Here is a 15,982-nt window from a genome sequence, read left to right on the forward strand (position 1 = left end):
CAATCATAGCAGCTGGAAGCTCACTGAATAAGCTGCTTTATCCAGCACCCTTCTGGAATGTCGTACAATAAATTAGCAGCCATTAGCTTCAGTTCTGTCTGAATTTCATAAGGCAGTTTTCATGGTGGAGTAAATGTGTTTGAAGTGAAGCAGAGCTCCGGGGAATCATCTACTCACCACTTTCATTGTCGGAGCCCTCGGGGGTTTGTGGCCTCAGCCGCCGGCTTCAGACATCATGTTAAACAAAAGAGATCAGGGACAAATACAAAACACACACACACATATATATATCTATCTGTCCAGTGTCTGGCTAGATCTGGGAGATATAGCTAGAAATAAAAAAGATACCTCAATATTTATGCATTTACTCTGAATGAAATCAGAAGATGCATTATTATATTTCAAAATAGATTCAAAACGTTTGAATGCAAGAAGAAATAATGACATTAAATGGTGTTCAGGAAGCTTGTTTGAAAATTATTTTGCATTTGGTTTGCAGCGTTTGGTCCTGCTAGTGGCGCAGAAATTAAATACTTTACATTTAATGTTTTAGTAACACTTTACAATAAGTTAACTTCTCTAGTAAACATGAATGAACAACGAACAGCACTTCTACATGGTAAAAAATAATTGTTGGTTTAACTTAAAAAAGTAAGTTACCTAGTTGCCTTAGATTTTTGAGTTCATTTAAATTAAAAATTTGAGTTAATACAATGAAGGTGATTGATTTAATGGACAGAAACTCTAAATATTATGTTATCTGAACCACATTAATTATCTTAGAAAAAAATGTTTTTTTTTACAGTGTACAGCATTTATTAATCTTAATGTTAATCTCAGTATCTCATTTTTATTTGTATTTGTTAACATTATTTAATGCATTGTGAACTAATATTAAGAAGCAATGTTAATGAAAGTGACCTTATTGTAAAGCATAATTGCAAAAGTGTAACCTTATTGTAACTGGTGTAATGATGCAATCTTTAGGAAACGTGCATTAAAACAACAGTGATAATCACACTGTTGCATAGCTTTTCTATTGTCAGTAAAATCATTGTGAATATATTGTGAATATGTGACATGTCGTCCAGTCCCTAACCACAGGTTATATGTGTAAACTCCATCATCATGTCTTTTAATCAGAGTGATTGTTCTCGCATTAACCAAGGACAATTTCAATATGACGGTAATTTCCTCCTTAAATCAAGAGCGTAAACAAACATTTCCTTTTCTTAAGATGTGTGTTCCTAATCACTGCGTGCTAAACTGAATCATGAAGGAAGTAAAGACAGTAAACGTGGTGAACTCACTCCTCCAGCTCTTCAGCAGCCAGCCGTCTTCCAGACCTGTGGAGGACATTACAAATCAAAGCTTACAACAATCAGCCGTCACAATCACAACTCGTCTAATTCACTCAATCACTCCGAGTGTGTGTATCTGTGTCTCTCATCAGAGTTTAAACAGCATTAATTAATCACCTTTCATTTTAAAATAATCATTTTTATACTTTAATGTGGTGAATAATCATTTTCAGTTTTGGAAAATAGAATATATTCTTTATTGCAGGTGCAGCTTTAACCATATGAAGCTACTGTATCATGTTTGATACACATTTCTAAATGATTAAAACTTTGCTGATAAACCTGTTGCACACTTTTTTATCAAGTTAAAGATCTTTTAGTATAATTGTACAAACGTCCTCCTTCAGCTCGTGTCTTTCTGCTGTGAAATCTGCACTGATTTTATCAAGTAAACGTAAGAATATCTTTGATATTGTTAGTAATATTTCAGCTGGACTGAAGCATTTGTTCATCTCTCAGTCATCATTGTATTGCATTGCATTATATGTTTTAAACTACAGAGATTTGATCATAAAACTATTTAAATATCATCTTACTAAGACATATTATTGGCAGATATTGATATTTATATGCATTTTATGTAAGTATCTGCTATACTGTTATAAAGATCTCATTGATTTACAAGCATCAGAATTTCATCTTACTTTCTTTTCATATTAATATCAGCATCTGCGCTAAATTGCATATTTTATCTCATTTTGATCCTCTGAATAAAACTGAGCTGTTTTTTCCTCCATATTCTCACTATATCAGACTATATGAGCCATAAAAGCCTGATGCATCAAATATGATACTCAAAAAACACATGCATATTTTCTATACATTTTGTCTAAACATTCAATAAACTGTTCAATAAAAAAAAACAGATTTTTTTTTGACTATTACTCCATATGTCAGGCTTTACACGTTTAAACGTGATGCACAAGAATTCCACTGGTGTTTTGCTGGTGTTTAGCGCCACCTAATGGATCCTGAGATTGGACTGTGTTCATCATGCAGCATAATATATGACATCTGTGTCAAATTGTGCTGGAATAATAAACATTACAGCAGACTTTAACATTTAGGGGCAATTAGAGATGTAACAAAGGTCACATAAATATGACAACTATGGCACTTCAGTGTCTTCTGTGCGCTTTGATTGGCTCATGTGTGTAACCGGTAAGGCAGATGCTGATAATCATGGGTGTTAGCACGCCATGTACAGCCCTTGACACGCGGCCCGTCCTCTCATTACGGCGCTCTCCATTAAGACCCGTGTAACGCAGCGCGATAAACACGGTAAAACGGTCTAGAAAAAGTTGTTCGGGATAAAATATATTGTGACAATTTGGCTTCAAAGGTTCATCAATAAACTGACAGATCATTTAGTGTCAATTAGGAGTGATAGATCTGCAAATCCCGGGATTTCTGCTGTGGGATTAGTGGGAACAGAGCGCCAGTGATTGAGCACGAGGGGTGACATTGAGATGAAGAAAAAGTCCTTGTCTTCTTCAGAGGGGACGATTACTTTGTTTTAGAAGGAGAATCAATGCGTCGAGAAGCCCTTTAACACCTCCCGGTCAAGAGAATCAAGATAAGTTTGGCAGACGTGCAGAAGTGACGCTTTGACCTTTCTTGAGAGACGTGGAGAGTTTGCTTCATTCTGAGCCAATAGATGTGATCAGAAAAGCATGCTAACAAACACGCTTAAAATAAAGCTTCCAAAAGGGGGTTTGATGCCATAGAGGAAAAATGTTAGGTGTGCCAAAGAACCTTTAGGTGAAGAGTTCTTAAAAAGAAACATTTTTTTCTAAGTGAAAAGAACATTTCAATAAAGTAAAGAATCTTTTTCCACTATAAAGAATCTTTGGAAGTTAAAGATTCTTTATCGAACAATGAATGCCAATAAATACATTTATTTTTGAGAGTGCACTTTAATTTCTCCTGTATATTGAGCACATATGCACATTTTCCATATGCATTTTAACTACTGAATTTGACCTGTCTATTTACAGCATGATGCATGAAACGGAAGTGATATCAGCCACTATTTTAACATGCATTTTTTACTTGTTACTTGATCATGTTTACATGAAAATGAATTAGAAATGCAAATAAACTGCTTCTATTTACAGACCATTGAAAAGTTTGTGGTGTGTTTTCAAAATAAGCCTCTTCTCCTCAACAAGTCTGCATTTATTTGATCAAAAATACAGTAAAAATTGTGAAATATTATTACAATTTAAAATATCTGTTTTCTATGTGAATATATAGTAAAGTGTAATTTATTCCTGTGATCAAAGCTGAATTTTCAGCATCATTACTCCAGTCTTCCGTGTCACATGATTGTTCAGAAATCATTCTAATATGATGATTTGATGCTCAAGAAACATTTATGATTATTATCAATTATTATCAACAGTTGTGCTGCTTCAGATTTCTGTGGAAACCGTCATATATTTTATTTTTCAGGATTCTTTGATGAATAGAAAGTTCAAAAGAACAGCATTTATTTGAAATAGAATCTTTTAAATTACATTTTTGATCAATTTAATGCATCCTTGCTAAATAAAACTATTTATTTCCTTAATAAAAAAAAATTCTTACTGACCCCAATTTTTGAATGTGGACAACCTTTGAAGTGGATTATCATGGAAAAGATTCACTTTCTATGTTTTAAAAAATACATGTGCAGTATATAAACAGTGAGTATAAAGCTGATTAAAAATATTGATATTTAAGTTTTTTTTAATAGTGATTTTACCAAGTATTTAGCATGAAAATCACAGTGTCATATGATATAAAGTGGCTTTTTGAGAGTACTTATCATATCAAATCACTCATTTTGAACTGCATCTTCATATTTGTTAAATAAATTTAGCAACGTGAGCTTTACTGGCATATGTTACTTCTGCTGACAGCTGATTCTCTGACAAGATTCAAGCATCTCATTATTATATTAACACTGGAATTAAATGTACATATGATGCACATGTAAATGCACTGCAGATTTCAGGGTTCTTCTACACTGTAAATGATATTATTATTTTTGAAGACTGGAGTTCGTTTTACAAGAAAATACTATTCCAGTCTTTCTACTTCAAAATTTCATGTTGAATTCAATGTGTTACTTGCCACTTCTTTGTAAATATTTGTGACATTTACTAGCAATTTCTACACCAAAGTAAATCCCACACCAAATATTTTTTCATTGTACATTCAGAATCTGCAGTTGAGTTGAATGGATTCAGAATGATGTATTTGAGGAGCATTTTTATCAGAGACTTCATATGGAAACATGAGGCGTTTTTGTTTTCTTACATTAGAGCTTACAGGTGAATTACTAAAATAAATGCTGCCATTAGGAGTGATCATAATGTTCATTTTGGTCACTCCAGTGAAACACATTTAACAGGAGATGATGCCATCATGTGGCGACTGACGGTCATTGCTTGCCGTTTCTCCTCTAAACAGTGGGAGCAATTCTAGGGGTCCACATCAAATCCTGATGTAGGATTCAGTATAATTTATTAAAAATGTTTTACATCCTAAAATCATTCAGAGTACTTTACTCCTCCACCCTCTCCAAAAAGACTATATGAGAACTTTATGCAACTTAAGCAGTTCAGTGAAATGAAAAATTCAAGTAAGAAATGAGATTAGAGAGATAAGAGGTTATTAACACTGATGAAAACAAAAATGAAGAGAGAAAAGAGAGCTATGATTAAGACATGATAAGAAATGTGCACTCTGTAATAATTGTTGGATTGCAAACACATCTCACACGTAACGCATGTTCAAGTTCCTGTCTGATATATATTAAAAACGTTACAAAATGAACATTTACATTCATTCATTTAGCAGACACTTTTATCAAAGGCGACTTACAAATGAGAGATTCACTTTAAAGAGGCAATAAACACAAGAAGTGTTCGAAATACAATGTTTCAGACATCATTCAGAGACTAGAAAGAGTAGTAATTATTATTACCCGTTCTTATTGATATAATAAATTATGGATTTACCCATTATCTGTTTAATAAAGTGCTGGACTGAAACACTGCTGTTTAATAAAGCATTGCAAGCGAAGACCGTGTGTGGAACTCTTTCAAGTCTATGCATATTATTTTCCATTTATTTGTTGACTAGATGAAGGACAGAACAGCGTGGGCTTTTAGAAAGGCAAAACATGAGGAACGTTTGTTATCTCAGGTGTGTATTGCAGGTGTGTATCTCAGGTGTGTATCGTAGGTGTGTACTCACTTGGCAGACCCGGATCCTGTGCTCTCCTCCGCCCATCCTCCCTGCCGACGGGCCGGTTTCTGTGGAGGACCCTGAGATCGAACACACATTCATCACACACCATTAGTGCATTCACAGCAGAACAATCAGTGTGTCTTCACATTAACTCATATATTCAAAAGTACATGCATCAGTTTCTGAACTCCCTGAAACGCCTCCATTGTAGTCTTGAGTTTTCTTCACAATATTCCTCATTTAAATAATTCATATGCAGAATAAAGGGGCGGGGCCTGGTTGAGTTAGTCAGTAGTGTATTAAAACTGGCAGTTATGGTAAGGGGCGGGGCATTTCCCAAACAAGCACTTGACCAATCACAACACACTGCTCCAGCCGACCAATCAGAGCACATTGTGCTTTTCAGAAGGAGGGGCTTCATAGAGACAGGAACTAAAGAGAGCGTTACTGACAGACTGGGAAGAGAGGAGCTGAACAATGGAGAATATGAGGAGAATAATCAACATTCAAGCAGAAAAACCTGTTCTAGTAGAGCACAAAAACAACATCAAGACAAGATAATATGGTCCCTTTAATTGTTTTTTAAAATGACTGCTATAAGGTAAACGAAAGACAGGCGTATGCCACCAATCACATCTTCTGATACTTTATTATGACTGTTTTCCATATGTTAGAGTAATATAGTGAAGACTTTATATATATATATATATAGAAAGATGGTGCAATATATGGTGAAATAAGTCCCGCCTCCTAAATAAGAGCCAATCGCCAATTGGTAAAGTCATTGCATCACTGCAGCGGTCGTTAGAAGCTGCAGATGCACACTTAGGACTGCATATGCTCATTAGCTTGATCCAGCCCAAAAAATGCTGTTTTTTGTCATGATTTGAGCGTTTAGAAACAAAATTTGTTTGGAGACAGTTGTTGTCAGATTTCATTGGTGATTTTAAAAATGAAATTTAATCGAAAGCTTGGCGATCAGTTTCGGAGAATTTGATGTTTACCCATTCAAAGAGAAAGGAGCTGCATTTGCATGCCTGACAGGCGTTTCAAAGATGGCCGCCGAGTGAAATGACTTATTTTAAATTGTCACAATATTACTGTTTTTACTGTATTTTTGATCATATAAATGCAGCCATGGGTGAGCAGAAGAGACTTCTTTCAAAAACATCTTTATTATTGCAAACTTTAGACCAGTAGTGTACTAATATATTCAACTTTATATAAAGAGCTGGAAGATAATATATTTTGTGATGAAATAAAAAGAATGTAGGACACTCAGAGAGCGCTGAAGAAGTTTGATGGTGTAAGTGTGGGAACTGCTCTGACCGGCATGACCCAAAATAGCTTCACAGCGGAAAAAACACGCATCTCACTTTATTCTTTAATTCTGAAAATAGTCACTAGGGCTTCGACGGCGGTTCTATGAGCGGCTGAATAACGGTCCAGCTTTAAAATGACAGAATTCCTCGGGGCACAACGAGGGTGGGCAACCCACAAATGCATTTTTTAAATAAAAAAAAGCATTTCTCATTACCAAATTGGGTCTGCAAATAAGCCAGAGCCCTGCAGGAATTCAGTTACTTTCAACATAAAAAACACAGCAGAGCAAATAAACTTCCGTTCCTGGGTTCCTTCAGCAGGGTCATTTGTAAATCCTGATGTCAGGACTCAGAGATGGCTGCGGGGGGGAAGGGTCGCTCTGCATTCCACCTCAAATGGGACGCTATGAGCGAACAAGCCTTTCATGCAAATCGTGGAAAACGGGTCAGCAGAGAGAACGAGGGAGTGTTCATCAGGTGCCATCACTACACCGGAATGAAAATCACAGAAACGTCTCCTGTGCTGAAGATATGAGCTGATCAATTCAGCACTTCTCAGGCCGACAGTGGGATAAAAAATAAACAACAAAAAGAACTTATAATAGAAATAGACTCTACTGTATTACCAAAACTTAAATGAATGCATTAATGCAAGTTAAAAAGTCTAAATTATTGATTTAATTAAACTTTTAAGGTTGCAAGCATAATTTTGACGAGTTCTGTTGACAGATCATTACATTTGTGAGAAAATTGTAAGAAAATTAACTCTTTTCTCCCAGCCTTTTTTTTTTTTTTTTAAGTTGCCAGCCAACACCAGCATTTTTGATAATATTCACAAAACTGTCATGGCCCCCAGAATATTCTGCTGTATGAATATGTAAAGTGACAGTGAAAACACGGCGAATGTAGAACGTCTGGATTATAGTCTCAGCCCCACGGACCGTTGGAACATCACAAAACTGGTTGATTTACATGACACCTATTGGTTGGTTTATGTTACATGTCAGTCAGACGTCCTCTTGGGTGGTCCTTGGCCAATGAAAGCTGTCATGGAGTCCAGACTGAAGGTCTGGCTATGAGAGACTATCCGGATTACACTCATGCTACACACATTCATACTATATCAAACATAGTTTTTTAGCGGTTGTGAAGTACATACTTGTTCAAAATAAGTACCTACTCTAGAGAGTATAAGATTTCAGACACAGCCAGTCACTAAACTGAATCAGCTGTTTGAATGAATCGGGTTGAGTGAATGACTCAATGACTCACTCATTCAGACAGTGACTTGCCACCATCTACTGGCAGTTTTAGTTTAATATTTAAAGTATCATTTCATTTAAAAAAAAAAATAATAATTTAAAGGTGCCCTAGATTCAAAAATTGAATTTATCTTGGCATAGTTGAATAACAAGAGTTCAGTACATGGAAATGACATACAGTGAGTCTCAAACTCCATTGTTTCCTCCTTCTTATATAAATCTCATTTGTTTAAAAGACCTCTGAAGAACAGGCCAATCTCAACATAACACCGACTGTTATGTAACAGTCGGGATCATTAATATGTACGCCCCCAATATTTGCATATGCCAGCTCATGTTCAAGGCATTAGACAAGAGCAGCCAGTATTAACGTCTGGATCTGTGCACAGCTGAATCATCAGACTAGGTAAGCAAGCAAGAACAATAGCGAAAAATGGCAGATGGAGCAATAATAAGAATGTCTTTCTAAATGTTTCGTTAGCATGTTTCTAATTTTCTGTTAAATGTGGTTAAAGTTACCATCGTTTCTTACTGTATTCACAGAGACAAGAGAGTCGTTGCTATTTTCATTTTTAAACACTTGCTGTCTGTATAATGCATAAACAACTTAATTCTTTATAAATCTCTCTAACAGTGTGTAATGTTAGCTTTAGCCCGTTAGCCATGGAACATAGCCTCAAACTCAGAATCAATTCAGAATCAAATGTAAACATCCAAATAAATACTGTACTCACATGATCCGACACATGCATGCAGTATGCATGACAAACATCTTGTAAAGATCCATTTGAGGGTTATATTAGCTGTGTGAACTGTGTTTATGCTGGTTAAGGCGGTCGAGAGCTCGGGGGGTGGGGAGCGCGTGATTTAAAGGGCCGCAGCCTGAATCGGTGCATAGTTAATGATGCCCCAAAATAGGCAGTTAAAAAAAAATTATTTAAAAAAAATCCATGGGGTATTTTGAGCTGAAACTTCACAGACACATTCAGGGGACACCTTAGACTTATATTACATCTTGTAAAAACTGATTCTAGGGCACCTTTAAAAATAATAAAATCATAAAAATGTATATTTCAGTATTACAAATATAGTGTCTTATTATACTAACTGAATTTAAATGTAGGAATTTGGCATAAAGATAATGCAAACATCTAAGCAGGGTTGCTGCACATTTTTTGAAGTCAAATTTAAGGCTTTTTAAGACCTTTTTAAGACCTGAAGTAATAAAAAGAAATACTATACATTAGGGGTGTGCAATATTGACAATAAATTGTATCTCGATATTTTTAAAGTTGTTTCAAAAGTTTCAAAGTTTGTTGAAAATATTTAGATTATATTTTTCTGAGTGTGTTTTTGCGCTGGTATCATGGCTGGTTTAGGCCTGTTGTAGACTGCTGACTTAAGACAATTTTGTTCATATTCTATGCAGTGGTTAGATCAAAGTAGTAACAGAAATTCACTTGTTTATTAAGGGGCAGTATTTGCCACCTTAAACTGATTTCCAGCGCCAATTTTACCTACATAAGGGCATTTTCTAAACTTTTTGGATCTATGCATCGCCTTTTATGTCAAATTCTAATATTCAAATTAAATTCAATTAAAAGCACAGTATAGGGCTTTTATTACCAATCAAATCAAATCATTATCAACATCCATCTTTGACACAGAAGTGGCATGAGAAGTGGCATTAACATATTTACACAGCATTTACAATTTGTCTACATAAATTTAATTTAATATTTAAATATGAAATGATTTCTAATTTTAACTTTTTAATTAAAATGTACTTTAAATATGAAACTAAACTGCCAGAAGGTGGCAGTAAGTCACTGTCTTAATGAGTTCATTCATTCATTCAACCGATTTGTTAAAACAACTGATTCATTCAGGAACGAAGTGATTGTCAAACCGCGGATTCAGTCAGTACAACAAAAGCATTTGTCTGTTGCACTCTGTTCTGCTGTTCATCATTTTGAAATTTTCGGAGGCGAAATAAAAGAAAAAAACAATAATGTGTCTAAAATGTAACACTCAATGTTAACTTATTGTTCATTTTACTGTTTTATAAAATAAATATCACAGTTGCATTCGTGCTGATTTGGGGAAAACGGCACTCTTGCTCGTGTGATATTGTAATACAACTACATCATATCTTATGATATAATAAGACAAAAACTCATTGGGGCAAAAATACCCATGTATCTTGAATTTTGAGGGCATATAATAACTGCATACATCATGCAATGAAAGCAAGAGTGACAAACTCAATGCCAGCTCGCACATCGTTAACACAATAATTTACAAAGTCATCATAGACTATGCTTATACGCACATAAAGAATCAACTTACAACTGTTACTGAACTGACATTTACCCATTTTCTTCTGCTTTCTCTTCCTGTCGCATACAGGAGACAGTATGTTACACGCTGTCGTAAATGCTGCGAGGCCCGTGAATTGTCACGTGAACAAGCAAATCCACAAACAAAAAATAATATGTATGCTAATTAGATAGTTTTAATTTGGTAAATGATTTAGATATTTCTAAGTCAAAGTGTCATCTAAAATCTAAGACCTCTCATAAGTAAAAATAAGACTTTTTGTGGCCTTAAATTTTAAAAATCTAATTTAAGACTTTTTAAGGATCTGCGGGAATCCTGTCTAAGATTATAAAAAAATGTATTCATAAAGGTAAAAATGCCCCTGGAAATCAATTTGAGGGCACGTTTACATGACAATGATGTACTAAAAATGAAAGCTTTTTCTTTGTTGATGACAATGTTGTCAAAACGATCCCCATTCACACAGATCCGTGAAAATGACTAAAAACACTGTATTCTGCTGCCAGGCCAGTAGATGGCGATGTCACTGTAAAGAAACACTACATGCATGTAGACTGAACATGTAATATGCATGACAACACTGTTGTGTCGTGTAAAAATAAATATAAAAATTAATATAAAATAAAATCATAAATGTTTAGCATGAAGTAAAATGTCTACAAGGAACAGAGATCTCAAAGCTGGATGCTCAGATGTGTCTGCTTCATAAAAGTAAAACATACACTTGTAAAGAAGCAAAATTAAACACTGACTACCAAGACATAAGGAAAACAGGCCTGTCACCCATCATGCCAGAAAAATGTATTTCATGTAGATGTGAGGTCACAGGAGCCTCGAGAATCCTGGTTTTACATTGGAAAACGCAACCTAATTTGGAAAGTTTACAGAAAAAAAAAAAAACATAGCTAGGATTCCTAGCAGAACTCATGTACGGCTCTCAGCACTCTTGGGGACAAACCAAGAGCGACCAAAGATGGCATGCCTCAGATGCCGATGCCCTGCAGTAACGCAGAGAAATATGCCTCAAACAATCTTTAGTTCATGTGTAAGGGAGAGAGTTCACTGAGGGAAACTCCTTAAAATAGAACACACCAGAATAAACCAGTCATACTCTCGCTCAGAACAGGCTTTGCTCTGCATGCAGGTTTAATGTGCCTACATCAAAATAGACAATATTAATAAATATACACATTATATTAAGAGTGGGTGATATACGATATAGATATCACTACTTTTTCAGACAGGATCACAAAATCTTATCACCATTATTTTTAATGTTGACTATTTTATGGAAGCCTGTTTCTGCCAGGGAATAATAAATAAATAAAAATTGCGACTTCTTATCTCACAATTCTGACTTTTTTCTCGCAATTGCATGTTCATAACTTGCTATTCTGACTTTTTTCTCAGAACTGTGAGATATAAACTAGACGACCGATTGATCGGGCGATTTTTGGCATTTTTAATTAATCGGAAATTGTTTTAGTTTTAGTCAAGTTTTAGTCGACTAAAATCGAATTTAGTTCATTTGTAATGCATTAAGCAAGCATTTCTCTAACAATACACTGATATACATCTGAAATTCTCCAAACTGTTTATGTTCACTTAAGACAAACAGCTGTACTTTACTCGCCAAAACGGACAAGCTTCGGAGCGTTATGAATCTTTTGTGTCGAATCAGCGGTTCGGATCACGTGTCAAACCGCCAAACCGCTGAAATCACGTGACTTTGGCGCTCCTAAACCGCTGATTCGACACACTGATTCATAACGCTCCGAAGCTTCCTGAAGCAGTGTTTTGAAATCGGCAATCACTAAATAAGTCATTATTTTGTTATTTTGGCGCACCAAAAATATTCTCGTGGCTTTATAATATTAATATTGAACCACTGTACTCACATGAACTGATTTAAATATGTTTTTAGTGCATTAATGGATCTTGAGAGAGGAAATGTCATTGCTGTCAATGCAGGCCTCACTGAGCCATCAGATTTCATCAAAAATATCTTCATTTGTGTTCTGAAGATGAATGAAGGTCTTACGGGTGTGGAACGACATGAGGGTGAGTAATTAATGACATTTTCATTTTTGGGTGAACTAACCCTTTAATAAGTTGAGCCATGTACTATTACTATGAATTAGGCTACTACTAAGTTTATTTGACAAAGTCTAGATTTTTGATTACCTGTTTTGTGTATTTAATATTTAACATATACATTATTTTTAAATTGCACTGATTGGAGAGGCTTGTGTTGTTCAGTTAATTTAAGCAATTTTCTGTATCACTTCTTATTACTTAACAGTTAGATTTTATGAGATGAAGGGGGGAAAAAAGTAAATCGGCATCATATATCGGCTATCGGCTGCCCTGTTTTCTAAATATCGGCCATTCATTATAAATAAATAAATAAATAAATAAAATAAAATATATAATAGGTGGGAATTTGTACTGTGTGCTCAAACCTGTATCACATCTTACACCTTAAAGGCAGGGTAGGTAAAAAATGTATAAAAAACTTTTTTTCAAAATTTGTTTAAACTTTATTTATATATCAATACATAATTAAAATGTAAGTACTCTGAAAAAGAAAGTATAAAAATCGAGTGTCTGTAGACCTCTCACGACTGTTTTAAAGACAGCTCATTATTTCCATTCACTCCACCCACTCCCTTCTGGGCTCCTTCCAAAGCCACGCCCCCAAAACGCATGAACGTGCGACTCCGACCACTGAGCTGGAAGACGCATTATTTACCTGAGACGAGCGGAGAGGAAGGAGCACAGTGCATGTAGTGACATCATGTCAGAATCACATGTAATAAAAATAACTTTATAATTATGAAGATAAACAAACAAGATGTATTTTAGTACTCACTATCAAGCTAGCATATTGATATTGGTAAAGTTTAAAATATATATTTTTTGATTCGCTAACGAGCTAGTTATCTATAAGGCAAAGCTAAAAACAGGTTGCATGATACACGTTTTTCCATTACCATCATTTACACTGTGATGAAGATGAATTTCGTGTAAGATTCATAACATATACGTTGTTCTACAGATAAACAGAGTAACATACACTCAAATATCAACTCACAACTGCATTGCAGACACAAAATAATAACACACACATACAACAAAGTGTGTACGACACACACAGATACAAGATAAAGACATCAGTAAACATAGGTAGAGAATATAAAAACAAAACAAAGGCGAAAAAAACGTGCAGGTAAACTTACAGGTGAACATGGTAAAAGAGTTAGACAGAGGGTAAATATAGTTCTAAGAAAAGTTCCTAGATGCGGAGTAACGTTAGGCCTACTATCTGTTAAACATGTATTTAGTTATCTAAAGCAAAATTATGCACAATTCAACACTATAGCTATCATCTTGAGCTAGGCCTATAGATTATTTATCGTCTCTACAACGGCTCGCTGAGTAATGTTATGTTAGCTATATTACGCAGCTACGTGTGCTAATGACACATACTTCATGAAAAAATAAACAAAAAAATATGTATGATCAAAATACAAAAAGAAAGATTTACCTGTCCAGCAGAAATAAAGCCATCAAGGAGTCACTTTTCAGCCCCTTGAGTTCCCTCAGTTCTCGCCATCGCTGGAAAGCCACGCCGATATTAACTCGCGTTTTATTTCTTTGTTTATCCAAAGACTTTTTGTTCATTGCCTTTTCTTGTACTGTTACTGTCTTCCTTTTTTTGCCTGGTTTGCCTTCACTAACTGCATAGGCCAATACTGTGAATTTTGCTTGCTGTTTCTCTGCCATTGTTTTGGTATTCCTAGGATCCGTGCCTCTTGAATTCCCCAAATCAAACGTGCGCGCGCAAGTGAGCAGGTCATGTGTGGCAAAAGGGTGGTTGCCATGGTTGCGAGAGAGTGACAGTCGCCTAAGCCAATCCTATGTTTCGTCCCGGATGGAAATAATGAGCTGTGTTTAATACAGATTAAACGGTATAGAGTCACTCGATTTTTATACTCTTTTTATCAGAGTTCTTACATTTTAATTATGCATGGATATATATAGAAAGTTTAAACAAATTTGGAACAAAATTTTTTACCTACCCTGCCTTTAACTTCCTAGTAGTAGATACTGTTACTAGCAGACTGTTTCCCTTCAGTCATGTCTTAAATCAGGAGCTGCACTGGTGCACCTCAATGAAGAGGAACATGAAATGAAGTCCATGTTTTCCTCTTTGGATTATATAGTCAGTTCAGTGTTGATGTGGACTGACCTCTGCAGCAGAACTGAGTGATGAAGAGGATTTCCTCTGACGAGAGTCTTCAGCGCTCATCATCTCAGCGGCCTGGCGAGCTCTTCGGCCTGATCTGGCCACCTGATCAACATGAGCAGCACACCTGTCAATCAACACCTTCTGGAATAGTCCATCCCAACATTAACATGCTGTGCTAAAAGACAATTAGTATTTATTATTTAAATGGTATTAATGTATTAATACACAATGGTGGGGTTTGTTGTACTGCCTTTAATGTGTTATCAGTTAAATAATGAAAGTGTATTATTTGGTGTTTTTATTAGATTTATTCGAATGTTTATGTTCAGCGTGAGAGTCACAGACGCCATTAATGTTGCTATGGCAACACGACGCGCCACCTCTGTTTACACGAGAAACAAACGCAATGTGCGCGTTCCCTCCAGCACACAAACATCTCTGTTTATTATATCTGGTGATCTGTGGGACCATAGATATACATAATATACCTAATATGTATATCTATGTGTGGGATTGGTTCATGTGGCATCAGTTGTTTAGCGCTCAAAACACGAGTCCTGCAGTTTGAAACGGAGCGTGAATCAAACACAGTGTGCGTCTTTCTGCGAGCTGCTCCGTGTCTGCACAACATGTTCGTCTGGTTAACCTCTAAAACAGTTTAATATGAATTCAACTCACATTTTTAGATAATCCACCGTCTGCCAGCTGAAGACTGTCGTCCATTTCTGACAGGCTCCACGTACCGGAAGTGACGCCACGTCACCGCTGAATCGCGTCATTATAGGTCATGTTGTGAATGTAATTATATCATCAGTCATACCCAAATGTGTGATTTCAATATAAAATGTTTGCCATTCAAAACAATAAATAATAAAAATGTATAAAAACTGTGAAATTAAAAAAAAACTCATGATTCTTTCTTTCTTTCTTTCTTTCTTTCTTTCTTTCTTTCTTTCTTTTTTCTTTCTTTCTTTTTTATTTCTTTTTTGCTTCGAAGTTGATGTATTACTTTCATCCAGTGTTTTACGTGATTGTCAAAAAGACAAAACAATAGAAGAATAAAATAAAATGAATTAATGAAAATGACAAAAAAGAAAAAAATATATATATATACACTGCAAAAATAGATGATAGATAGACAGATACATAGATAGATAGATAGATAGATAGATAGATAGACAGACAAACAAACAGATAGCCAGACAA

General features: G+C 35.3%; 1 protein-coding gene across 3 annotated transcripts in view; it reads right to left on the reverse strand.

The window, feature by feature from the left end:
* The window catches only part of LOC125268275 (intraflagellar transport protein 43 homolog), a 44,527-nt gene extending 28,957 nt beyond the window's left edge, over positions 1-15,570 (reverse strand). For 2 of the 3 annotated variants that reach the window (XM_048190342.1, XM_048190341.1), the window contains exons 1-5: positions 15,455-15,569; positions 14,777-14,878; positions 5,607-5,677; positions 1,311-1,346; positions 178-224 (exon numbers count right to left, since the gene is read on the reverse strand). In XM_048190342.1, the coding sequence (XP_048046299.1) occupies positions 178-224; positions 1,311-1,346; positions 5,607-5,677; positions 14,777-14,878; positions 15,455-15,499 (301 nt within the window). In that variant the 5' untranslated portion in view covers positions 15,500-15,569. Of the gene's footprint in view, positions 1-177; positions 225-1,310; positions 1,347-5,606; positions 5,678-14,776; positions 14,879-15,454 lie in introns of all 3 variants that reach the window. The other variant, XM_048190343.1, reaches the window with a different exon arrangement.
* Between the last annotated feature and the right edge of the window lie 412 nt (positions 15,571-15,982).

This window comes from Megalobrama amblycephala, linkage group LG5 (genome assembly GCF_018812025.1).
Source record: "Megalobrama amblycephala isolate DHTTF-2021 linkage group LG5, ASM1881202v1, whole genome shotgun sequence".
NCBI lineage: Eukaryota > Metazoa > Chordata > Actinopteri > Cypriniformes > Xenocyprididae > Megalobrama > Megalobrama amblycephala.